The sequence below is a fragment of the Gopherus evgoodei genome, chromosome 3 (genome assembly GCF_007399415.2).
Source record: "Gopherus evgoodei ecotype Sinaloan lineage chromosome 3, rGopEvg1_v1.p, whole genome shotgun sequence".
Classification (NCBI taxonomy): Eukaryota; Metazoa; Chordata; order Testudines; family Testudinidae; genus Gopherus; species Gopherus evgoodei.
This window is the reverse complement of record NC_044324.1, coordinates 222,161,963-222,180,097: the sequence shown is the minus strand read 5'-3', so window position 1 is coordinate 222,180,097 and position 18,135 is coordinate 222,161,963. Positions and strand designations below refer to the sequence as shown.

At 52.1% G+C, this 18,135-nt stretch overlaps 1 protein-coding gene across 3 annotated transcripts; it reads left to right on the top strand.

Annotated features, from left to right (window-relative positions):
* Positions 1–171: 171 nt before the first annotated feature.
* Positions 172–14,393, top strand: CNPY3 (canopy FGF signaling regulator 3). Of its 3 annotated transcripts, XR_003999801.1 has the most exons (7): positions 172–307; positions 1,898–2,021; positions 4,915–5,011; positions 6,737–6,859; positions 7,156–7,273; positions 7,485–8,048; positions 13,905–14,393. XR_003999801.1 is itself a non-coding variant. In XM_030558199.1 (6 exons), the coding sequence occupies exons 1-6, from the start codon at positions 187–189 to the stop codon at positions 7,715–7,717; spliced, it is 816 nt and encodes a 271-aa protein (XP_030414059.1). In that variant the 5' UTR covers positions 172–186; the 3' UTR covers positions 7,718–8,799. The 3 variants fall into 3 exon arrangements, 2 of the variants coding, with proteins under 2 accessions (XP_030414059.1, XP_030414060.1); XM_030558199.1 differs by lacking the exon at positions 13,905–14,393 and having other exon boundaries at positions 7,485–8,799; XM_030558200.1 differs by lacking the exon at positions 13,905–14,393 and having other exon boundaries at positions 242–278; positions 7,485–8,799.
* Positions 14,394–18,135: the final 3,742 nt, after the last annotated feature.

Sequence of the window (18,135 nt, the reverse complement as noted above, 5' to 3'; positions counted from 1 at the left end):
CAGAACCGGGGCGGTCGCTCCTCGCCTGGCCATTGGCCGGTGTTTGACACGCGCGGAGCTGTGATTGGGCGCGTTGCTGCCGTGTTAGTGACGCTGGGGGCGGGAAAGGAAGGTTCCCGGAAGTGAGTGTGGAGGAGCCGCCTGCCTGAAGCGCGTGTCCCTCGTAGCCCCCCCCCCCCCTCCGCCATGGCCGAGCCGGGCCCCGCCGCCTGCCTGCTGCTGCTCCCGCTGCTGCTGCTGAGCCCGGCCCCGGCCGGCGGAGCCGCCGACGACACCGAGTGGGTCCGGCTGCCCAGCAAGTGCGAGGGTGAGGAGGGGGGGTTGGGGGGGGAAGTCGGGGTCACTGTGGACCGAAGGGTCTGCGGGGGTGAGTCGGGGGGCTGAGGTGGGGAGGGTCTGGGGGAAGTCAGGGGTAATGAGGGGGCTGGGTGGAGTCGGGGAGCTGAGGTGGGGAGGGTCTGGGGGAAGTCTGGGGTAATGAGGGGGCGGGGGGGGTCGGGGGGCTGAGGTGGGGAGGGGCTGCGGGAAGTCTGGGGTAATGAGGGGGCGGGGTGGGGTCGGGGGGCTGAGGTGGGATGGGGCTGCGGGAAGTCAGGGGTAATGAGGGGGCGGGGTGGAGTCGGGAGGCTGAGGTGGGGAGGGTCTGAGGGAAGTCGGGGGTAATGAGGGGGTGGGGTCGGGGGGCTGAGGTGGGATGGGGCTGAGGGAAGTCGGGGGTAATGAGGGGGTGGGGTCGGGGGGCTGAGGTGGGGAGGGTCTGGGGGAAGTCGGGGGTAATGAGGGGGCGGGGTGGGGTCGGGGGCTGAGGTGGGATGGGGCTGCGGGAAGTCGGGGGTAATGAGGGGGCGGGGTGGGGTCGGGGAGCTGAGGTGGGATGGGGCTGCGGGAAGTCGGGGGGCTGAGGTGGGGAGGGGCAGGTTGGGGTCGGGGGCGATGAGGGATCTGGGGAGGTCGGGGGAAGGAGGGGTCTGGGGGAGATCAGGGTGAGGCTGGGAGAAGCAGGGCGAGTGATGGGAGGTAGAAGAGCACCGATCATTCCCCCATGTGGACGTTGTAGAGGAGCGACAAGCAATCTGATAGGGGGAAGGGGTCCATGATCTCCCAGGCAAACCTGGAGGAAAGGAGAACACCAGTTTCCGTGCTGACAGTTGTGGCTTCTGGCTCTTTCCACAGGTTTCTCTCACTGTGGTTCATAGAGGCACATTTCCTGTAGTGGGTGGGGAGAAGGCACAGTGAGAAAAGGGAACTGCTACTTCTTGCTCCAATGGTCATGGCTCACACTGTCAGATGTTTGGGGGAGGGGGTCTACAATCCAAGGCATTTAGGCAAGAAGGTAAAGGAAAGACCTAACTTATTGGGGGGGGGGGAAATCCCATGCCAATAAAGAGGTGGTGATTGAGGAGAGGAACAAATAGGAATACTAGATTCTGGGGGGTAAGGGTGGGGGAAGAAGCAGGCCAAAGTGTCTGTGTGTAAGAAGGGAGAGCAACAGAGGTTGTGGTGTGAAATATCTAGAGACAGGTGAACTGCTTGCTCTGGGTGATGGAGCAGTTCTGGTGCACCCACTGACTTGACTGTCGCTTGGTTAGCAGTTGCACAATAGTTCACTAATTTCTCAACCAAAAAACTCTGGAATAAAAATTCCCTCTCCCAAATACAGTAGCCGGGGTGTCTAGTTTTGTGTGTTTTCTTGTTCGTTAAATAATTATAGAGTGTTTTCCCTGAAAACAAGCTACATGAGGACACTTTAGTTATTTGTGCTTATCTCCAAGCATCTGCTTCTAAAATAGCCCTGCTTGCTGAAAATGGCCTACCTTTACCTAAAACAGGCAAGTTCCTTAGGAACGCAGTGCAGTTCAGTATGCCCACTAACCTGTTTGTGTTTTCTCTTCTCCAGTGTGTAAGTATGTGGCAGTAGAGCTGAAATCTGCCTTTGAGGAAACTGGGAAGACAAAGGAGGTGATTGACACAAAGTATGGCTTTCTAGACGGAAAGGGATCTGGAATCAAATATACGCAATCGTAAGTGAATCAGTCAGTGACATCCACTCAGTGACCTCTTCGCTGCTCTTCTGGATTAATAAATACCTCCACAAAGAGCATTCACAAGGGGGGTGATCTGGACACCTACCACACGTGGGGGCAAAGGTTGCTTCTCCCGTCTCCAGAGTTAATTCATGTTGGCAACATGGATGGGTCACTGCTGCTAAATTCCATTTATCTTATGCTTTCCCAACACACTCAGTTGTTAGTGTGCCTCAAATATCTGCATTGTAGAAGTTGTAATAGAAAGGTGGAAGTTCTGTAAGCTGAGGAGCGGACACTTGGGGTTTTGGATACCTGGGATTGAAGGATAACCATATTAGTGGATTTTTCTGCTATAGTGGTCAGGGATGAAGTAGTAAGATAACTCTGGAGTTGAATGATGATTAACATGTCACTGGGAGAGCAGTGATGCGCTTCCTTAGACCTACTTCAGACTCTGCCCCCTTGGGCAAACCTCACTGCACCAGTTACATTCAGTTCACTTTTTCAAGTTTTCTAGCCCTCACAATTGAGAAGGAAAGAGAGCCTTGTAAAATGAGAACTGAGATTCCGAAGCACATTTCTGTGATGAACATTACTGCTGCAGAATACATGGCCCTGATCAGAGCCCTCGGGCAGTCGCTAGGCTAATAATCAAGGTTTGAAACAACCACTTGCCAGCACAAGACTTTTCTCAGCAAGGGTGGAGTTCAAGCCGTCAGTTCCTGCAGAATTTCTGCTTCCATGGACCCTCTTCTGCCAGATGTAGGGCGGTGCCAGTCATCATTGCTATTAATCTCAATTTTTGTCAAGGCAGTTATTGGTTTGAGCATTGGCCTGCTAAACCCAGGGCTGTGAGTTCAGTCCTTGAGGGGGCCGTTTGGGGATTGGTCCTGCTTTGGGCAGGGGGTTGGACTAGATGATCTACTGAGGTCCCTTCCAACCCTAATAATCTATGATTCTATGTTTCCTCTGGGGGTTGTACATAGAGACAGTTTGAGCTGAGGCTTAAACAAGGCATCTGCCTTCTTCTTAGGTGTTTTGCACAGGGAACCCACTATGCTGCTGCTCAGGGATCTGCACTGGCTGGCAGTATGTTTCTGGGTGTGGTTCAAAGTAGTGACTCTAACCTACAGAACCCTGAATGTCAGGGGCCACCTATCTCACCCTCTGTGACAGCAGAGGTGGAGCTCTTGAAGTGTAGATGGGAAGGGCCTCCTAACAGGATGCTCTCTCAGGGCCTGTTGACTTTGGAAATAGCTTCCCCACCCTTGGCTTGCCACTGCTTGGCTTTGTGAGCTTCCAATCATGCTTCAAAACCCGCCTCTTCTCAGAGGGAAGGGATGTGCTGATAAACAGACCAGGTTTGCCCAGTGTGGGCAGTTACTACTTCAGGATCACTCGGCAGCTTATGTTCCTGTCAGAGGAGGCAGTTCGATTCATGTGGGATGGTATTAATCTTCTAATTAAATCCAATTGTTTTTCAAGACATTGTTAGCTTGAAATCTAGTCACTTTCAGAACTCCAGAGATGTTACCTTCCCCTGAAGTATGTCTGCATTGGAGCTGAAGGGTTGATTTCCTGCACTAACTCTGATCAAGCTAGCATGCTAAAAACAGCTGCCCCAAAGATGATCCTGTCCGATACCCTAGGTATGTACTCAGGGCTGCTAGCCCGCCGATACCACCATGGTTACACTTCTATTTTTAGTGTGCTAGCTCAGTCAGAGCTATCGAGAGGATGTCTACTCAAGCTTGACATTACACTTCCAGCTGCAGTGCAGACAGACCCTTAGTCCCCCTTGCCAACGTCTGTGGTTTTACAACCACTCTTTGCTTTAAATGTTTTTCTCCCCGGCCACTGAGAGGAAATACAGATACAGAGAGAAGAAGCTGGCTATGGTGAAACAGTAAGGTTGCTGTGTACACATGGTGTGTACTGCACACAAAGTAAATATATCCAGGGCAAATGAAAAGTGTAAGTGTTACAAGTAACAATAGTGGGTAAACAACTTCAGGCACCAGTGAGATATTGTAAGTTGATGGGGGCCCTTTAATATGTGTCTGGTGCCTAGGGTATAAGATTGGGGCTGTACATTATGTTTTGAGCCCTCAAGATTGCAAAGATGATCTGCCAAACATGAATTGCCTGAGTCTACAGCAGGCAGCTCCAATCTGTTGCTCAGAGCTTTCCTGTGCAGTGGACAAGACTCTGGTTGTTTCACAGCTTCTATTCAGACCTTTGAGGGCAAAAGTGCATCTTCTAATATTATTTCCATTCTGCTGCTGCTTGGCAAAGCGCTGAGCAGGAGCAGAGGCTGGCTCTGGAGCTAGCAACATGGGATAAGAAGCAGAAAATGATGGTTGTGATGGGAGTTATGCAGCAGAGACATCTTCTCCCCACACCTCCCTTGCAGTAGCCAGGAGTCTCTGGGAGAGGAGTGAGGTTGCCAGGAAGCTGTAATGGAGGAGACTGTCCCTCTTTCAATAGCCAGATGGAGATAGGAGGAGCACAGTGGTGGAGCCCCCACCTCTTTACAGTAGCCAGGGGCTGTGGAGGTAAGAAGAGGAATCTTTTTCCCTTCGGCACTTGGACGGAGGAGGGTTGGCAGGCAGGCAGTGGAGTTCCAGTTGATTAGACACCTGCCATCAAGAGACCGATACCTTCTGAAAGGTGGAGCCTTTAAGCTGGCCCAGGACCAGCAAACTGGTGGAAATCCCAGCAGCTGTAGAGACTAGCCATTTCCCCAGCTCCCTCCTCCTGTGTCCATCTCTAGCCAGTGGCCTTAATCCTTGAGCTAGAATTTTTCTAGCCCCGTTAATGGACTGTAGCCTTTCTCGGGGAGCGGTACTAAATCCTTCCCCGTTTCACCAGCTTTTCCTCTGGGCAGGGACATCCGACTGATCGAGGTGACAGAGACCATCTGCAAGAGGCTGTTGGACTATAACCTGCACAAGGAGAGAACGGGCAGTAACAGGTTTGCAAAGGTTTGTATCATTGCTTGTTCTCTCTGACTGGAGCTTTAGTCAGACGCCCCTAGGCCTTGGCTTGCCAAGAGCATCCATGTTTGTGTCCTTGGTCTGCATCTGCGAAACAGACTTCCCAGGTATAGAACTAGCTTCTAAAGGAAGCTGCTTTGTTCTCTCCCTCCCTCAGCTTGTTAGTGTAACCACCTCTCCATGGCCCTGCTGCTGGGTGGCATGCAACCAAGAAGCCAGGTGGGGAGGTGTAGCAGACCTGTTCTCATGGCGGGAGTGGGTAATGGGTATGTACTGAGCAGCTTCTTCTGCCTCTGGTTTGGGATCAGGTGCAGATTAACAATTCCATTTTAAAAGTGTAGGTCGAGATGGCTAGCAGCCCACGTTAATGTGCCACTCCAGTAATGTTAAAGCTAAAGATAGTCCCATCCTCTTGACTGCCCCTTGTGCATTTGCATTGTGGCTTTGCACCTGCCAAGGTTTCAAGGGAAACAGTGTGATCTGCTCTGTGTGGCAGAGAAGGCTGTGAAACCATGAATCTTGCAAGGCCTGTGCACAAGGGGGCAGAGTGTCCCAGAGAACTGTTTGGGTTTGGATGAGTTTGCCTTTCCCAAAGGCACTTTGTGCAGTCTCAGGGCTGGGCCCAGGGATCATGCCTGTGATGGAAGAGGTAGGGTTCTGTAGAGACTGCATCAGCCCAGAGAGTGAGCTGGGGTTTTAGCCATGGGGAAGAAAGGCTTCCCCGTCCAAAGGACTATGTGGTACTGCTGTGCCCTAGAGTCAATCCCCACGATGACTTTATCCTTTTACCGTCAGGCTTCTCTCTTTAGCAGTCCACTCTCCACTCACATCCAGGCCACGTCTGAGTCCTGCCACTGCTTCCTCTGGAACGCTGCTTGAATCCAGCCTTTTCTGCCTGTTCAGACAGCCAAGCCTCTTCACGGGCTGCCAAGGACTGCATCCTCCATGCTACCCATATTGCACGAGCCATTTGAAAGAGAGCTGCTAGGACCGTCTTCCCTGGCCATTGCTCACACTGTCACCCTCCTATGAGTCCCTCCCCTGACTCCACACCAAGAGCAAGCTGCTTTACGCCCTCCCCTCTCATGTCCTCTCCCACTTCACCAGGGATGCAGCCTCTTCCTCTGGCTTGTCTGCTCCTCATGCATAGAGTGTCGTCCCCAAACTGAACCAGGTAGCCACTGCCCCTGCTCCTTCAAACCCGGCATCTAGAGTCAGGATGCTGACAAGGAATTGGCCACCGCATTAGCCGCCTTGGGGGGCAGAGAAGGAAAGTCCGTGTTTGTTCAGTCATGGAAGCACACACTTGGAACAAGTGTCATAGCTTTCCCCTTGCCCTCTTCCTCCTCCTCAGGCATGTTCTTCTGTCCGTCAAGCAGCAAGAGTGTTAGGGTCCTAGTCCAACTGGAGCTGCTGGGTGCTGTACAGAGGAGGCTGGGTAGCAGATAAGGCCCAGGCTTTCACACCCTCCTGAGAAGTGAACAGACTGCTCAGCCACTTGCCCCTGAGGCTTCTCCCTTCATGCTGCACTGGTCCAACAACTCCTGGTCGGGTGGTTGGTGCCACACCCCCTCTTCTGCAGGGCTCTGAGCTGGCTCCCGTGTAGGGGAGCTGTGTGTGAATTCTCTCCCTTAGTGCAAAAGTCATATGTGTGGAGCTGGGATTCTGCCCGTCCCCAAAGGTGGGGTCACTCAGGTTACTGTGTCTCCTTAGGGAATGTCAGAGACATTTGAAACCCTGCACAACCTGGTGCACAAGGGGGTGAAGGTGGTGATGGACATCCCCTATGAGCTGTGGAATGAGACCTCTGCTGAAGTGGCTGACCTCAAGAAGCAGGTACTGTCCAGAGGGTAGCACAGTGTCACTGGGGCCGCCAGCGCAAAGTGCAGTAATGGCTGGGAGGCCTGGGATGCAGTGTCTAAGACTCTTGCTGCTGGGCTGGGGGAGATCTGGGAAGACGGGCTCAGGCTGGATGTGGGTGTCATACTCCAAGAGTTCACTGCAGCATACGAGCTGTCCCTCTTTGGGAAGCTCATCCTGGAGCTGTGCTTGCTCCCCACGTTGAGGGGCCCAGGGAGTGGGGTTAATAGGAAGGTCTCTTGGTGCTGGACTGTGCTTTCTCTCTGCGCTAGTGTGATGTGCTGGTGGAGGAATTCGAAGACGTGATTGAGGACTGGTACAAGCATCACCAGAAGGAAGACCTGGCTCAGTTTCTCTGTGCGAACCATGTGCTGAAAGGGAAAGACACAAGTGAGTTTCACCTCAGCAAATGCAAGGGGGCATTGGCCTCCAAGCAGAGGCAGCACGCGTGCTCCAGTGCTAGGGTGATGGGTGCAGCAGGCGCGTCTGAAGAGCATTGAAACACCATCTCTTAGTGTGAGTGGGAAGGGGGCGCGGGGTGGAGAGAGAGAGAACCTGACAGCCTCACTGCTCCCTTTTCTCCATGATGTCATCCCCACAGGCTGCCTGGCAGAGCAATGGTCCAGCAAGAAGGGAGATGTAGCAACCGCAGGGGAGAGGGCAAAGAAGAAGAATGGCAAGAACAAGAAGGCAGCAGAGAGGAAAAAGAAAAACAAGGAGAAGGTTGAGGAAGCAAAAAGCCCCCTGGGCCCAAGTGCTGAAGGGAGCCCTGAAGAGGAGGGGGATATCCAGCCGAAGGCTCCCCTTGCGCACAGCCCAGCTGACGAGCTGTAGTCTCGCGGACACCGCGTGCCAATTTGCAGCCCATGGTAGGGACAGCGGACGCTCTGGACACATGGGATATTGGATGTGCTCTGGGCATCGCAGCAGCCAGTTGCCTCACAAGACGGTGACCCCTTATTTACTGAAGGGAAATAAATTAGAACTCTTCTAATTTATCGCTCCAAGGGCAGCAGCCTGTTCCTGCTGGCTGGAGATCTCGCCGTCACTAGTCAGCATTACCGTGAGCAGCGGTGCCACATGGATCACAGATGTGGAGTAACAGCGGCTGGCAGAGACCCCTGCACATGCAGGGCAGCTGGGCTGGACAGGAGATGCCTCCTGAGTAAGTGAGGTTGTTAAACTCCCCTTAATGCTCCCTAGACAATACAGATCCTGCCTTTAGCGGGAGAGACCTTCCACCCTCTGCTCTTCCCCTGCCGCCTCTTGCCCAGCTGGAGTGTATTGATGAGGGGTCTGGAAGTGGGAGAAAGGAGGCTGGTTTGCTCACAGCGGAGCCCCTGGCTTTTGTCTGAGCTGCCCCCAGGGCAGGGAATTTGGCAGTGGCTTGGAAGGAGAGTGGCTTCTGCCTGGCCAGCCTGGCGGCTTTGGACACACTGTCTGTTCCACAAAGGCCGGACCCAGTCCTGCCCTCTCCTAAGCCAGGCAGTCCCACTGAGCTTGCTGGGGTCCCACAATGAGTTATCCTCCCGCTCTGCAAGCTTGCTGCCCACCCCTCTCCCGTAGGACCATTCCATTCAGGGGCAGGCATTCCAGCTTCCTGGAAGCCTGTGGTTGCTGCAGAGAGGGCCCTTCCCCCATCTGCTAATGTCCTTTGCATTCGGTCTAGCTTGTGCTCCCTGCACTAGCTTTCATGCTCCCTGCTGCACTATGGGCAGCAGCTCCGTGCTTTGCAGGGAGAGGCTCTCTTGTGTTTTATGCAGTTCTTTGCTACCTGTTGGCGATTTTCTCTTAAAGTGCCAGTAGATGTCAAGTATCTGAGGGGTAGCTGTGTCTGTCGCTTTGTACAGATCCAGACTAAGAGTCCTGTGGCACCTTATAGACTAACAGACGTATTGGAGCATGAGCTTTCGTGAGTGAATACCTGCATGTGTCTGACGAAGTGGGTATTCACCCACAAAAGCTCATGCTCCAATACGTCTGTTAGTCTGGATCTGTAAAAGCAGCAAACAGACATTGGAGCATGAGCTTTCGTGAGTGAATACCTGCATGAGTCTGACGAAGTGGGTATTCACCCACAAAAGCTCATGCTCCAATATGTCTGTTGGTCTGGATCTGTAAAAGCAGCAAACAGACATATTGGAGCATGAGCTTTTGTGGGTGAATACCCACTTCGTCAGACACATGCACATATTCACCCACGAAAGCTCATGCTCCAATACGTCTGTTAGTCTATAAGGTGCCACAGGACTCTCTTTAGTAGATATTAACACCCTCCCTGTGGGGTGCGGGAGCAGGACCCACTATGGCCTGCAGGGGCACCCAGCTAACTTTGAATGCAGTCTTAGTCCCTCTTGCATGTGCCCAGGAGGCTTCCATCAGCTCTTCCTGCTCATTAAAGCACATGGGGGACCATAGCCTGGGAGTGGGTATAGTCTGGTCCAGTGCAGCCAGGCTGCCCTGTGATCTCAGCACTGCAGCTCGCTGAGAGCTGTTCTGCTGGAAGTAGATATGTTTCTGAGTGCTCTTGTGTCTCACCAGCTCGATCATGTCATGGAATATTCCCAGGTAGTGAGACTCATTGGTCTGACCCTGCTTTTCAAGCTAGTGAGCGACTGTTGGTTCCCTCCGCTAGGCAGGGCACCATACTCCAGGCACCAGCACTGCCAATTTTTGCCACTCTATCGCAGGTCTCATGATATTTGGTGTTTTCTTTAAAACCTCAGCTCTTGGCGTCATGGGGTTATGAGCTTTAGAATGAAGCTGTTTCTAGCCCTCATGGGTGCAGGGGACAGCTTGAAAGTGTCACCAGAGTGTGACCTGAAAGGCTCAGAAATCAAAGAAAACCCCAAATGTGTGTTTAAAAAAAAAACACAACAAATCTTGTAAAAGCAGCAAAGAATCCGGTGGCACCTTATAGACTAACAGATGTTTTGGAGCATGAGCTTTCGTGGGTGAATACCCACTTCCTCAGATGCATGTAAACTACCTTTGCATGGAAGCTACCCTCTGATACTTAACAAATCTTGTGAGGATTGTTGGGGACTAGCCCCTGGGTTCTGGTGTGAGGGGTTGGCCCTGCCTCTGAAGTGCAGCCCAAAAACCACAATTGGAACTAAGTTTAGAATTATTTTTAAGCAAGGCAGCTTTATACCACTTCCTGCTGTGGAGTAATCCTGTAATGCAATTGACTGGCTGCAGCGGGAGTGGCGGTGGGTCAGTACGACTGGGCATGGGTGACGGGGAGGAATAAATGAGAATATCTGTGTGGCGAGTTTTTGTCCCTTTGGGTTTGTTCTATCGCAACTCCAGCAGTTACTACAACTGTACACTGTTACTCAGAGCAAGGAACTTGGCATTCTAGTTGGCAAAACTGGCCTGAAGCAGCTGAGAGTCTCATGGCTACCAGCCCTCTCTTGTTGGTTATCCTCTGCTCACCTTTGTCCTTCTCTCTTCCCCATACAGTCCTTCCTGCCTCTTATTTTTCTCTTGACAACTAGCATAGCTTTCCCTTGGTCCATTCCTGATGTAGGATTGGCCTCCTCACCTGGGCGGGCTCCCAGCTACTGCTAGACATTGGCGTCTGCTTCTCAGCACTGACATGTCTCCCGCTAAGGACTGCCGCTGGGTTGCCCCTGGGCAGCCAGCAATGTGCCAGTGGGGCGACAGGCCACTGTGCATTCGGGAGAGGTGCTTCCATGCTCTGGGCAGGGCAGAAGCCCAGCTGCCTCCCCATAGCCACAGTTGTGAGGCACTGGGCAGGACCCAAATGAAGGGCTAGTCTTGGTGCGTTGATTTGTAGTTGCCAGGCAGGAAATCATTTGGCTCTGAAGCTAATGGGGGATGTGGAGGCTTCTGGGGATATTGGAGGATGGTGCAATGGAGATTGTAAAGTAACAATGGGAAACAGGCAGCTGCTGCTCAAGGAGAAGTGGTCTGTAGCCTTTGTAATAGCAAGTGAACACACAGCACTGGGTGGGACTCCCTTCTGCAGCTGCAGAACATGTGGCCCTGGCCAGCACCTTGCGTGGGGAAGGGGACAAGCTCTATCTAAGTGTTCTGGAGAGGCAGGGGAGACTCCCTATATTCATTATGGTTCAAAGGCACCATCCGCCTCTGCTTCCTTATAGAGGAACAAATTCAGTTCAGAACAGAGCTCACCTTATTACAAACCTTAAATGGCTATTGAGGCTCCCAGCTAGGCAGCTGCTTCTCCCTTGGCTTCCAATGCAGACTGGCTACATCTCCTCTTGGCCAGTTCCTGCCATGCTGCAGCAAATCAATCCAGACCCAGAGAAACGCTACTGCTTCCAGGGGCTCTCTGAACCAGCTGCACTTCAGGGTTTCCCTCTTCTCCGTGAGGTGAATGGCTTCTCCCTCTTTTCTCTGAAGAGAAGCTAGAGAGGGCAAGATGGGCTCAGGCCCCAAGCCCCATGGCAGGATTCCTGTGCAGTGGAACTGCCACCACTTCCCTTAAGCCTCATATCTCACTGTTAGGAACCTTTTCCTGCTACACTCTGCATCTTCTTCCCACCTCCTCCTTGTCTGAGTCTTATCCGCGCCCGATGTATGTGTACCAAACACTGGCAGCCTTGTGCTGCTGTTTACTCACTTCCTCAGGAATCCCCTGTTTTATTTTTGCTTTTCTCACATTCCCTCTGTGTTTGGTCTCCTCTTGAGGTGCCCACTGTGTTCTATGTAGTGTCTTCTTCTTGAAACCCAATACTGCTGCAAGCTGTAATTACACACTGCAAACTCCTAGATAATGGCACCTGTCTAGAGCCAGCTCCATGGGGCTCAGGAGCTTCACTTTTGACTCTCCTCACTCTGGTGCATTTTAAGTTCTCAGCTTTAATGTTAAGGTGCTTTGGAGGGGGGTAAATTCATGCTGAAGCCTGTGTTGGGCTAGACAATTTGCTGGAGAGTGGGGAAGGGTTGTACGGTAGGGCTGGCACGTTCAGGGACTCTTACTTCCTGCATTTCATCCTGAAGGACTTTCCAGATCTCTCTCCTGTATTTCTCTGTGGGCATTTCTTATTTGCCCATCACCGTGGTGCCTGAGCCAAGCAGTTGCTTCACTCCCCACCCCCGAGATACACAATGCTGCATTATGTACAGGAGGTAACAGCACACGCCCACAGGCTGGCAAAGCATGCGCCATCGCCCCCTCCCCCCCAACCTGCCAGGGCCACAGAATGTAACCCACCTCCCAGGTGCCTTAGAGAATCACTGCAGGTACAGTTTGGCTAGCACAGGGGGGCCAACTGGCAGAAAGTTCTCCTGGCCCTTTTCAGGTTGTAGTAAGCTCTGCAATGCCACAACCTCCCGCTTTTCATCTGCTGGGACAGCTGCTGCCCCTGCCTTGCCCTCCTGGAGATGGGCCAAAGGCAGCCAGTGGCACTGATTAGACTTCCTGAGCAGGCTTAGACAGGGCATTATGGGACAGTGTTAAAGATGCCAGCGGGCTGTTAACACAAGGGCAACTAACCCCAGGGGAAGCCGTCCTGAGCATGAACGGCTCCTTGGAAACGGGCGCACCTCTCAGATCACCAGCATCATTCCCCCAGCGCAGCGAGAGGGAGTGGGTATGCCATACAGACGCCCAGGCCCTGGCACATACACAGCAGTGAGATCTGCAATGCAGCCCTTCCCTCTACACTTCCCAACTCTTCCTCCACTCATGGCGATCTGAGACAGTGAGGTGCAGCACCCACACAGAGAGATCACAGGAAAATGTTCTGTGGGCCTTCAGTAGAAAGAACCCTCCAGTAAAGCTGCCAACAGGAGACTCCAGCCCTATGGCAGAGCCTGGGTTACTGCTTTGTTTTTGACCCAAGTCTCTCGCCCCCATGTTCTAGGTGCTTGTCTGGCCTTGAGCCCAGTTCCAGGTGGGGTTGTTGAGCCCCAGGTGAGGCTCCTGGGTTTGTTTGCATACTGTGTTTGATTCCCCTAGTGCTTCGCAGTGGGTGGAGTGTTTGCTGCTTTGGCCAAGATGAAACAAATCCAGTGTACTTTCCTAACTGCTGCTTAGTAGGGGTGATCGATCAGTTCTGCTCTGCTGCCGTTGTTCCTGGGTCCACGTAGTTTGCGTAATTGCAGCCGAAGCCTTTCTGTAAGGGTTTGTGCCAATAAGTGTGATGCAACTAAGGCAGACCCTTTCCAGGTGCAGCTCAATGACCATAAACACTGAAGGGGAGACAAAGCCCAGGTCCAAGCCAGAGTAACTGCAGCCATTGAGATGCCAAGAGATGCATGCAGACATCTGGAATAGGAGCATGGGAGAGTTTCTCAAATGAACAAGAATCTTAAGACTCGTTATTAAGAGCACTGCTGCAAACTGGGCCTGCCCTGGGAAGGCTGTAGAGATAGCATCCAGCTGACTTCAGGCTGAACCCCAAGCAGTACAAAGCCCTGTGCTGGACAGAGGGAATCTGCCTTTGACAGAGACCCAAAGCATTGAGATGGCTCAGAGAGGTTTCCATATGTGGGCATGGCAGGGAGCTGGTGCATGCACAAGGCAGGGAGGGTGGAGGGGCTCTTTTTATACCTGTCCTGACACAGGACAGTCAGGCCCTGTTTGCAATTTGGCTCAGCACCTCACTGTTCTCAACAGGCTTGTGGGAGTTGGTACCATCCTAGTCCTCCCCAGGCTAGGCTGGATTACAGAACCCAACCAGTGGTGACAGAGCAGTAGCTGATAGCCCTTCCCTATGGGGCTCCTATTAACCTCTCGTTTTTCTTCCCCTGCCTCCCAAGATGGCTAAATTTTGGATGAGCAGTTGTATCTTTAACATCTAGGGCCCTTTCAGCTCCATAGGCAGCTCTCTTGTGTTGGAGGGCTCAGTGGTGGAGTGTGGCCTGTGATCCTCTGTGAATCTGGTTAATGGTCACATAGTTTCAACCTGAATTCACTCTTGTGTGCTATTTGCAGTTATTTTTAAATAAACTCTCTCTGTTTAAAGGTTTGTTTGTCCTGTTTCCTAAGTATATTAACCCATCTCACCTCTCTCTCTCTTCCCAGCTTGAAATTTAACCTTAATCCCATGTTTACCTCAAACATTGGGCAGCTGCAGCTGTGGTGCCAAGAGAACAAAGATCTGAACTTCAGGTCAGAAATGGGCACCTACTCTGAATTGTGGGGATGAGGAGGTGCTGTCATGTATCCTAGAATCCTCTTGTGTTTCTGCAGTCAAACCCCTTCTTTCTAGATCTGTGGACTGTAGCATTGCATATAGGAACCTGGCTCCTAGTCTCCTGTTGGGTGTTTGAATTGACACTGATCTTGCAAATTGATTTTGGGGTCAGTGTGGGATACTTTGCTAAATCTTCCCCTCATGCAACATAATGAAGAATGTGAATTGGACAACTTGGAGATTTGGAAGCTTCTGTTTTCACATAAGTCCTAAGACGGGGACTCACTGAAGTGCAAGTCTGAGTTGGCTGAAAGCTGTAAACGCAAAGTATGGCAAATTAAAGGGGAAAAGCAAAGTTTACCAGCCCTCCCCTAATCTGTATCTCAGGGGAGTAACCCATGTGCACTTCACACCTCGCTCCAGTTGGCCAAGAAATGGAAATCCCTTCCTATGGGAAATGTTATTTTTGGAGAAAAGTCCCAAATTGGGACAAAAAGCCAAACCCTGACATCTTTCACTGGAAGGGAGTTCTGGGAAAAAATCCATTCCAGAAGAACCAAAACAGAATTGTTCAGCCAGTGGGACTGGCTGCCTGGAAGGCAGAGAATGAAATTGACAAGGAGCTTTCCAGGCTGGTGACTGGAGAAACTGGTCTGGGTGGCTCTGAGCTGGGGCAGGAGCAACTCCTGTCAGCTTCACTTTCTGCTGCTTGCTATGGATCAGGGAGCAGCTTTATTTCTGCAAGTTCCACCCAGAACCGCTGAGCTGCTTCCAAGTATGGAAAGTGAAAGCTTTCATTTTCTGTGTCTCATTGAGTGATGGTGGAAATTTGACATGCAGCAGGGCCATAGGACCCTGGTTCATAGATGTCTTCCTGCCTTCCAGTGAAAAGAGTTGGATTTGGCCGTGTGATTTGCCAACATTTCCATCATGCAGCACGTACTGAGTGGAAAGCACCATTGGTCTCGGCATTCAGTTGGAGTGGGTATAAGAACATTGGATGCAGTCAGAGAATATGGATTCTCAAGTTAGCATATGGCATGTCTAACACTCGTTTCCCTAGCTGGAGGGCCATTGGGCAAGTGTGAATAGCCTAGAAGCAGACAGGCCTGGGGTTGGGAGCTGCTGAAGGGAAGGAATTGCAGCAGAACCAAGGAAACTCCCAAAAGCGGGGAAAACTGAAAGTAACAGGAAAGGAGGATGGGGAAGAATGAGCAGAACAGCAGTTTCTGATTGATGAGCACGTTTGCCTATTCGCAACAACAAACGGGACCAAGTGCTGACCAGCTGATAATGAAAAGTTTGGTTCTTAGGGAAAGGCTGTGTTCTGTCTGGACAAACATTCCCCCTTCCTCCCTGACCTTGTGTCGGTAGCTGGGTCAAGGGAAGGATTATTCCATCGACCTAGCACTGTCTATTGTGGGGATTAGGTTGATTTAACTATTTTGCTCAAGGGGGTGGATTTTTTGCACCCCTGAGCACCATAGTTGGGTTGATTTTACTTTTTAGTGTAGACCTGGTCTTAGTGTTTGCTGTGTAGTGTTAGAAACAAAAATCCCACTGTGTAGAGGGGAACCTCCTGGGATACTGTGCAAGGCTGGGGGTTGTAGGGCAGGGTTGCCGTTTGCTATACTTAATTCTCAGGGGAGGCAGCAGTGGAGCTCACTGAGGACTGTTGTAGAAAATATGATGGCTGGAGGGGGTTTTCTCTGCTCAGCTGATTATCTGCTGCTTGCAGGGTTTTCTGAAGAGGTGAGAGGGAGCCAGCCCCACACCCCACTGCCATGGTGACTGTCTCCCTTTCCAGAATGAGGAGGAGGGGATGTGGAGCTCTAAGAACAGCCTCTGGTCTCTCTGGAGCTACAGTCTGCACCACTGGGCTTGTGGGCTGGTCCAGGGGCTGATGCAGCCCTGGCATTGATTGCTCCAGGAGCCACAGCCTCAAGTAGCTGGAGAGCTTTGTGTCCTGTGCTGGGAGCTGTGTGGCAGTGGGGCACAAGAGGGCTGTCGGTGCTGGCCTTAGTCCATCCCTGTGCTGGGGGTATTTCTCAGGGGCTGGCTAAGCCAGCTTTGCAGCCCCTACAGCAGCTCCATCTGGAAGTTGTGCTGGCAGAGTGAGACCTACCTGCTGGAGGTAGTCGCTGCTAGTGCCTGTCTGGCTGGAGCTGGTGAATCAATCGCTTTGAACTCAGTTCCTTTTTGTGTTGTCTGAGCCACTTCACGTAATTGCAGTTGTTTAAAAAGGCATCTTTACTCTTGCATTTTGGGAGCTAGAAGGAGCCAGTTCCTTCCCCTGAAAGCAAAGTGCAGTCATGCCAGAGCATGTGGCCCTGCCCAGGCTGCACTGCATGCCCTGTGCCCCACCCTGCCCGTTAGCAGGAACTGGAGATGTGTAGGGTTCCCTATTTTGCCTCCATATTGATCTGGGACATTCTCTGCTCTCAAGCACCATGGTTTCCCCCTCCCCTCCCCCCCCAATGTGTTCCCGTCTGCTTGTCCCCAGTCCCTCGGCTGTTAGCAGGTCTAAATCACACCCCGTAGCACTGTGTTCATTAACTTGTCTTCATTCCGACAGTGAATGACTGGACTTTGCTGGTAAATGCTGTAGCAGCAGCTGGAGGAGCTCAGCAGAAAGGGAAGCCCATGCAGGGTTGGGTAGTTGCTAACAGTCTCAGCTTGGCTCACCTGCATGTTACAAACCAGGCCCAGGAAATGTCCAGCCTGAGTCCTGGGCCTCCTGGCAGTGAGAACTTTCCCTTTCCTTGCTCCTCTCTGATTTGCTAATGAGACAAGCAGAGCCAGCATAGGGAGGGAGTCTTGACGTTGTAAGAGCCCAGAGCAGGCTGCTGGCAGAGGAGTGTCTGCTGGTTTAATACCACTAGCCACCCATAATGGGCCTCCAAAGCATGAGGTATGGGGCTCCCTGGAAATGAGGAGACATCTGAGGCAGCAGGGATGGAAGAGGAGTATTTGAGGACTGGAAGAGGCGGAATGAGGGAGCACTGGGTAGGGAAGAGAGAAAAGCTGTGTGCCTACGTATCTCATGAGCAGCTCCCAGACCACCACCCTCTTTACACAAGAATCTCTCTGAGAGAGGAGGTGCGTAGGAGGCACATATGAATGAGTGAGATAGAGAAGGTAGCCAGGCATTCATACACCTTGTCTCTAACACAGGAGCAAAGGGCCAGTCTGGAACTGAAAGACAACGCGTGCAAACTGGCAAAGGACATACATTTATGTGAATACATAACTTGTGGCATTGAGTTCCACAAACCCATTATCTGAGTGCAAAAGCTCAGCACAGGTGTGTCTAATCTTTGCAGCCTGAGGGCCAAATATGTTGTTAAAAAAGATCTGGAGCCCACAATCCGCACTCTGAGGCAGGTTCTCTGCTCTGTCCCATTCCCTCTGCACTCCTTGAGCATCACAAAGACAGAAGAAACGACCTGCAGTTGTCTTGCTGGGGATTCCCATACTGGGTGGTTGGGGTGGTGTTTCCTATCCCGTGTGCTGGGTAGTAACGCAAAAGGACTCCGTGCTTAAAAAACTAAACTGGCTTTTTTTATTAAGAGAACTATTTACAGAGATGCTGCATCTGCACTGCAGCCAGCATTCCAGCCATCTGCACACAGACTGACTTCCTTTGCTACCTCCAAATTCTTCCTTCCTACAACCTGTGCTCCATCCTCCAATTTCCACACAGGTTGCTGCAGGAGGGGACTTTCCAGTGAGTAGACCTGGCCCAGCCAGCTCCTACAGCTCCCTCTGCAGTCCTTGGGGGGTCTGGATGCAGGGCCAGCTTTAGGAAGTGCGGGGCCCAATTTGAACAGTTTCGACAGGGCCCTGGCAGGGATGACATGTAAAAAAAACATGGGGCTTGAACTCACCGGGCGGTGCTCCGAGTCTTCAGCGGCACTTCGGCGGCAGGTCCTTCACTCGCTCCAGGTCTTCGGCAGCACTGAAGGACCTGCCGCCGAAGTGCTGCCAAAGACCCAGAGCAAGCGAAGGACTCGCCGCCAAAGTGCCACCGAAGACCCGGAATGCCACCAGGTGAGTAAAAATTAAAAAGGTGCCTGTAGCCAGGGAAGGGATTCTCATTGGGCGTGGGGCCCGATTCGG

Bases quoted from the DNA above. Each gene is read 5' to 3' on its own strand.
- CNPY3 (XM_030558199.1), top strand. From the start codon at position 187: ATGGCCGAGCCGGGCCCCGCCGCCTGCCTGCTGCTGCTCCCGCTGCTG. The intron at 308-1,897 runs GTGAGGAGGGGG...TCTCTTCTCCAG, and splicing joins GCTGCCCAGCAAGTGCGAGG to TGTGTAAGTATGTGGCAGTA. The intron at 7,274-7,484 runs GTGAGTTTCACC...TCATCCCCACAG, and splicing joins GCTGAAAGGGAAAGACACAA to GCTGCCTGGCAGAGCAATGG.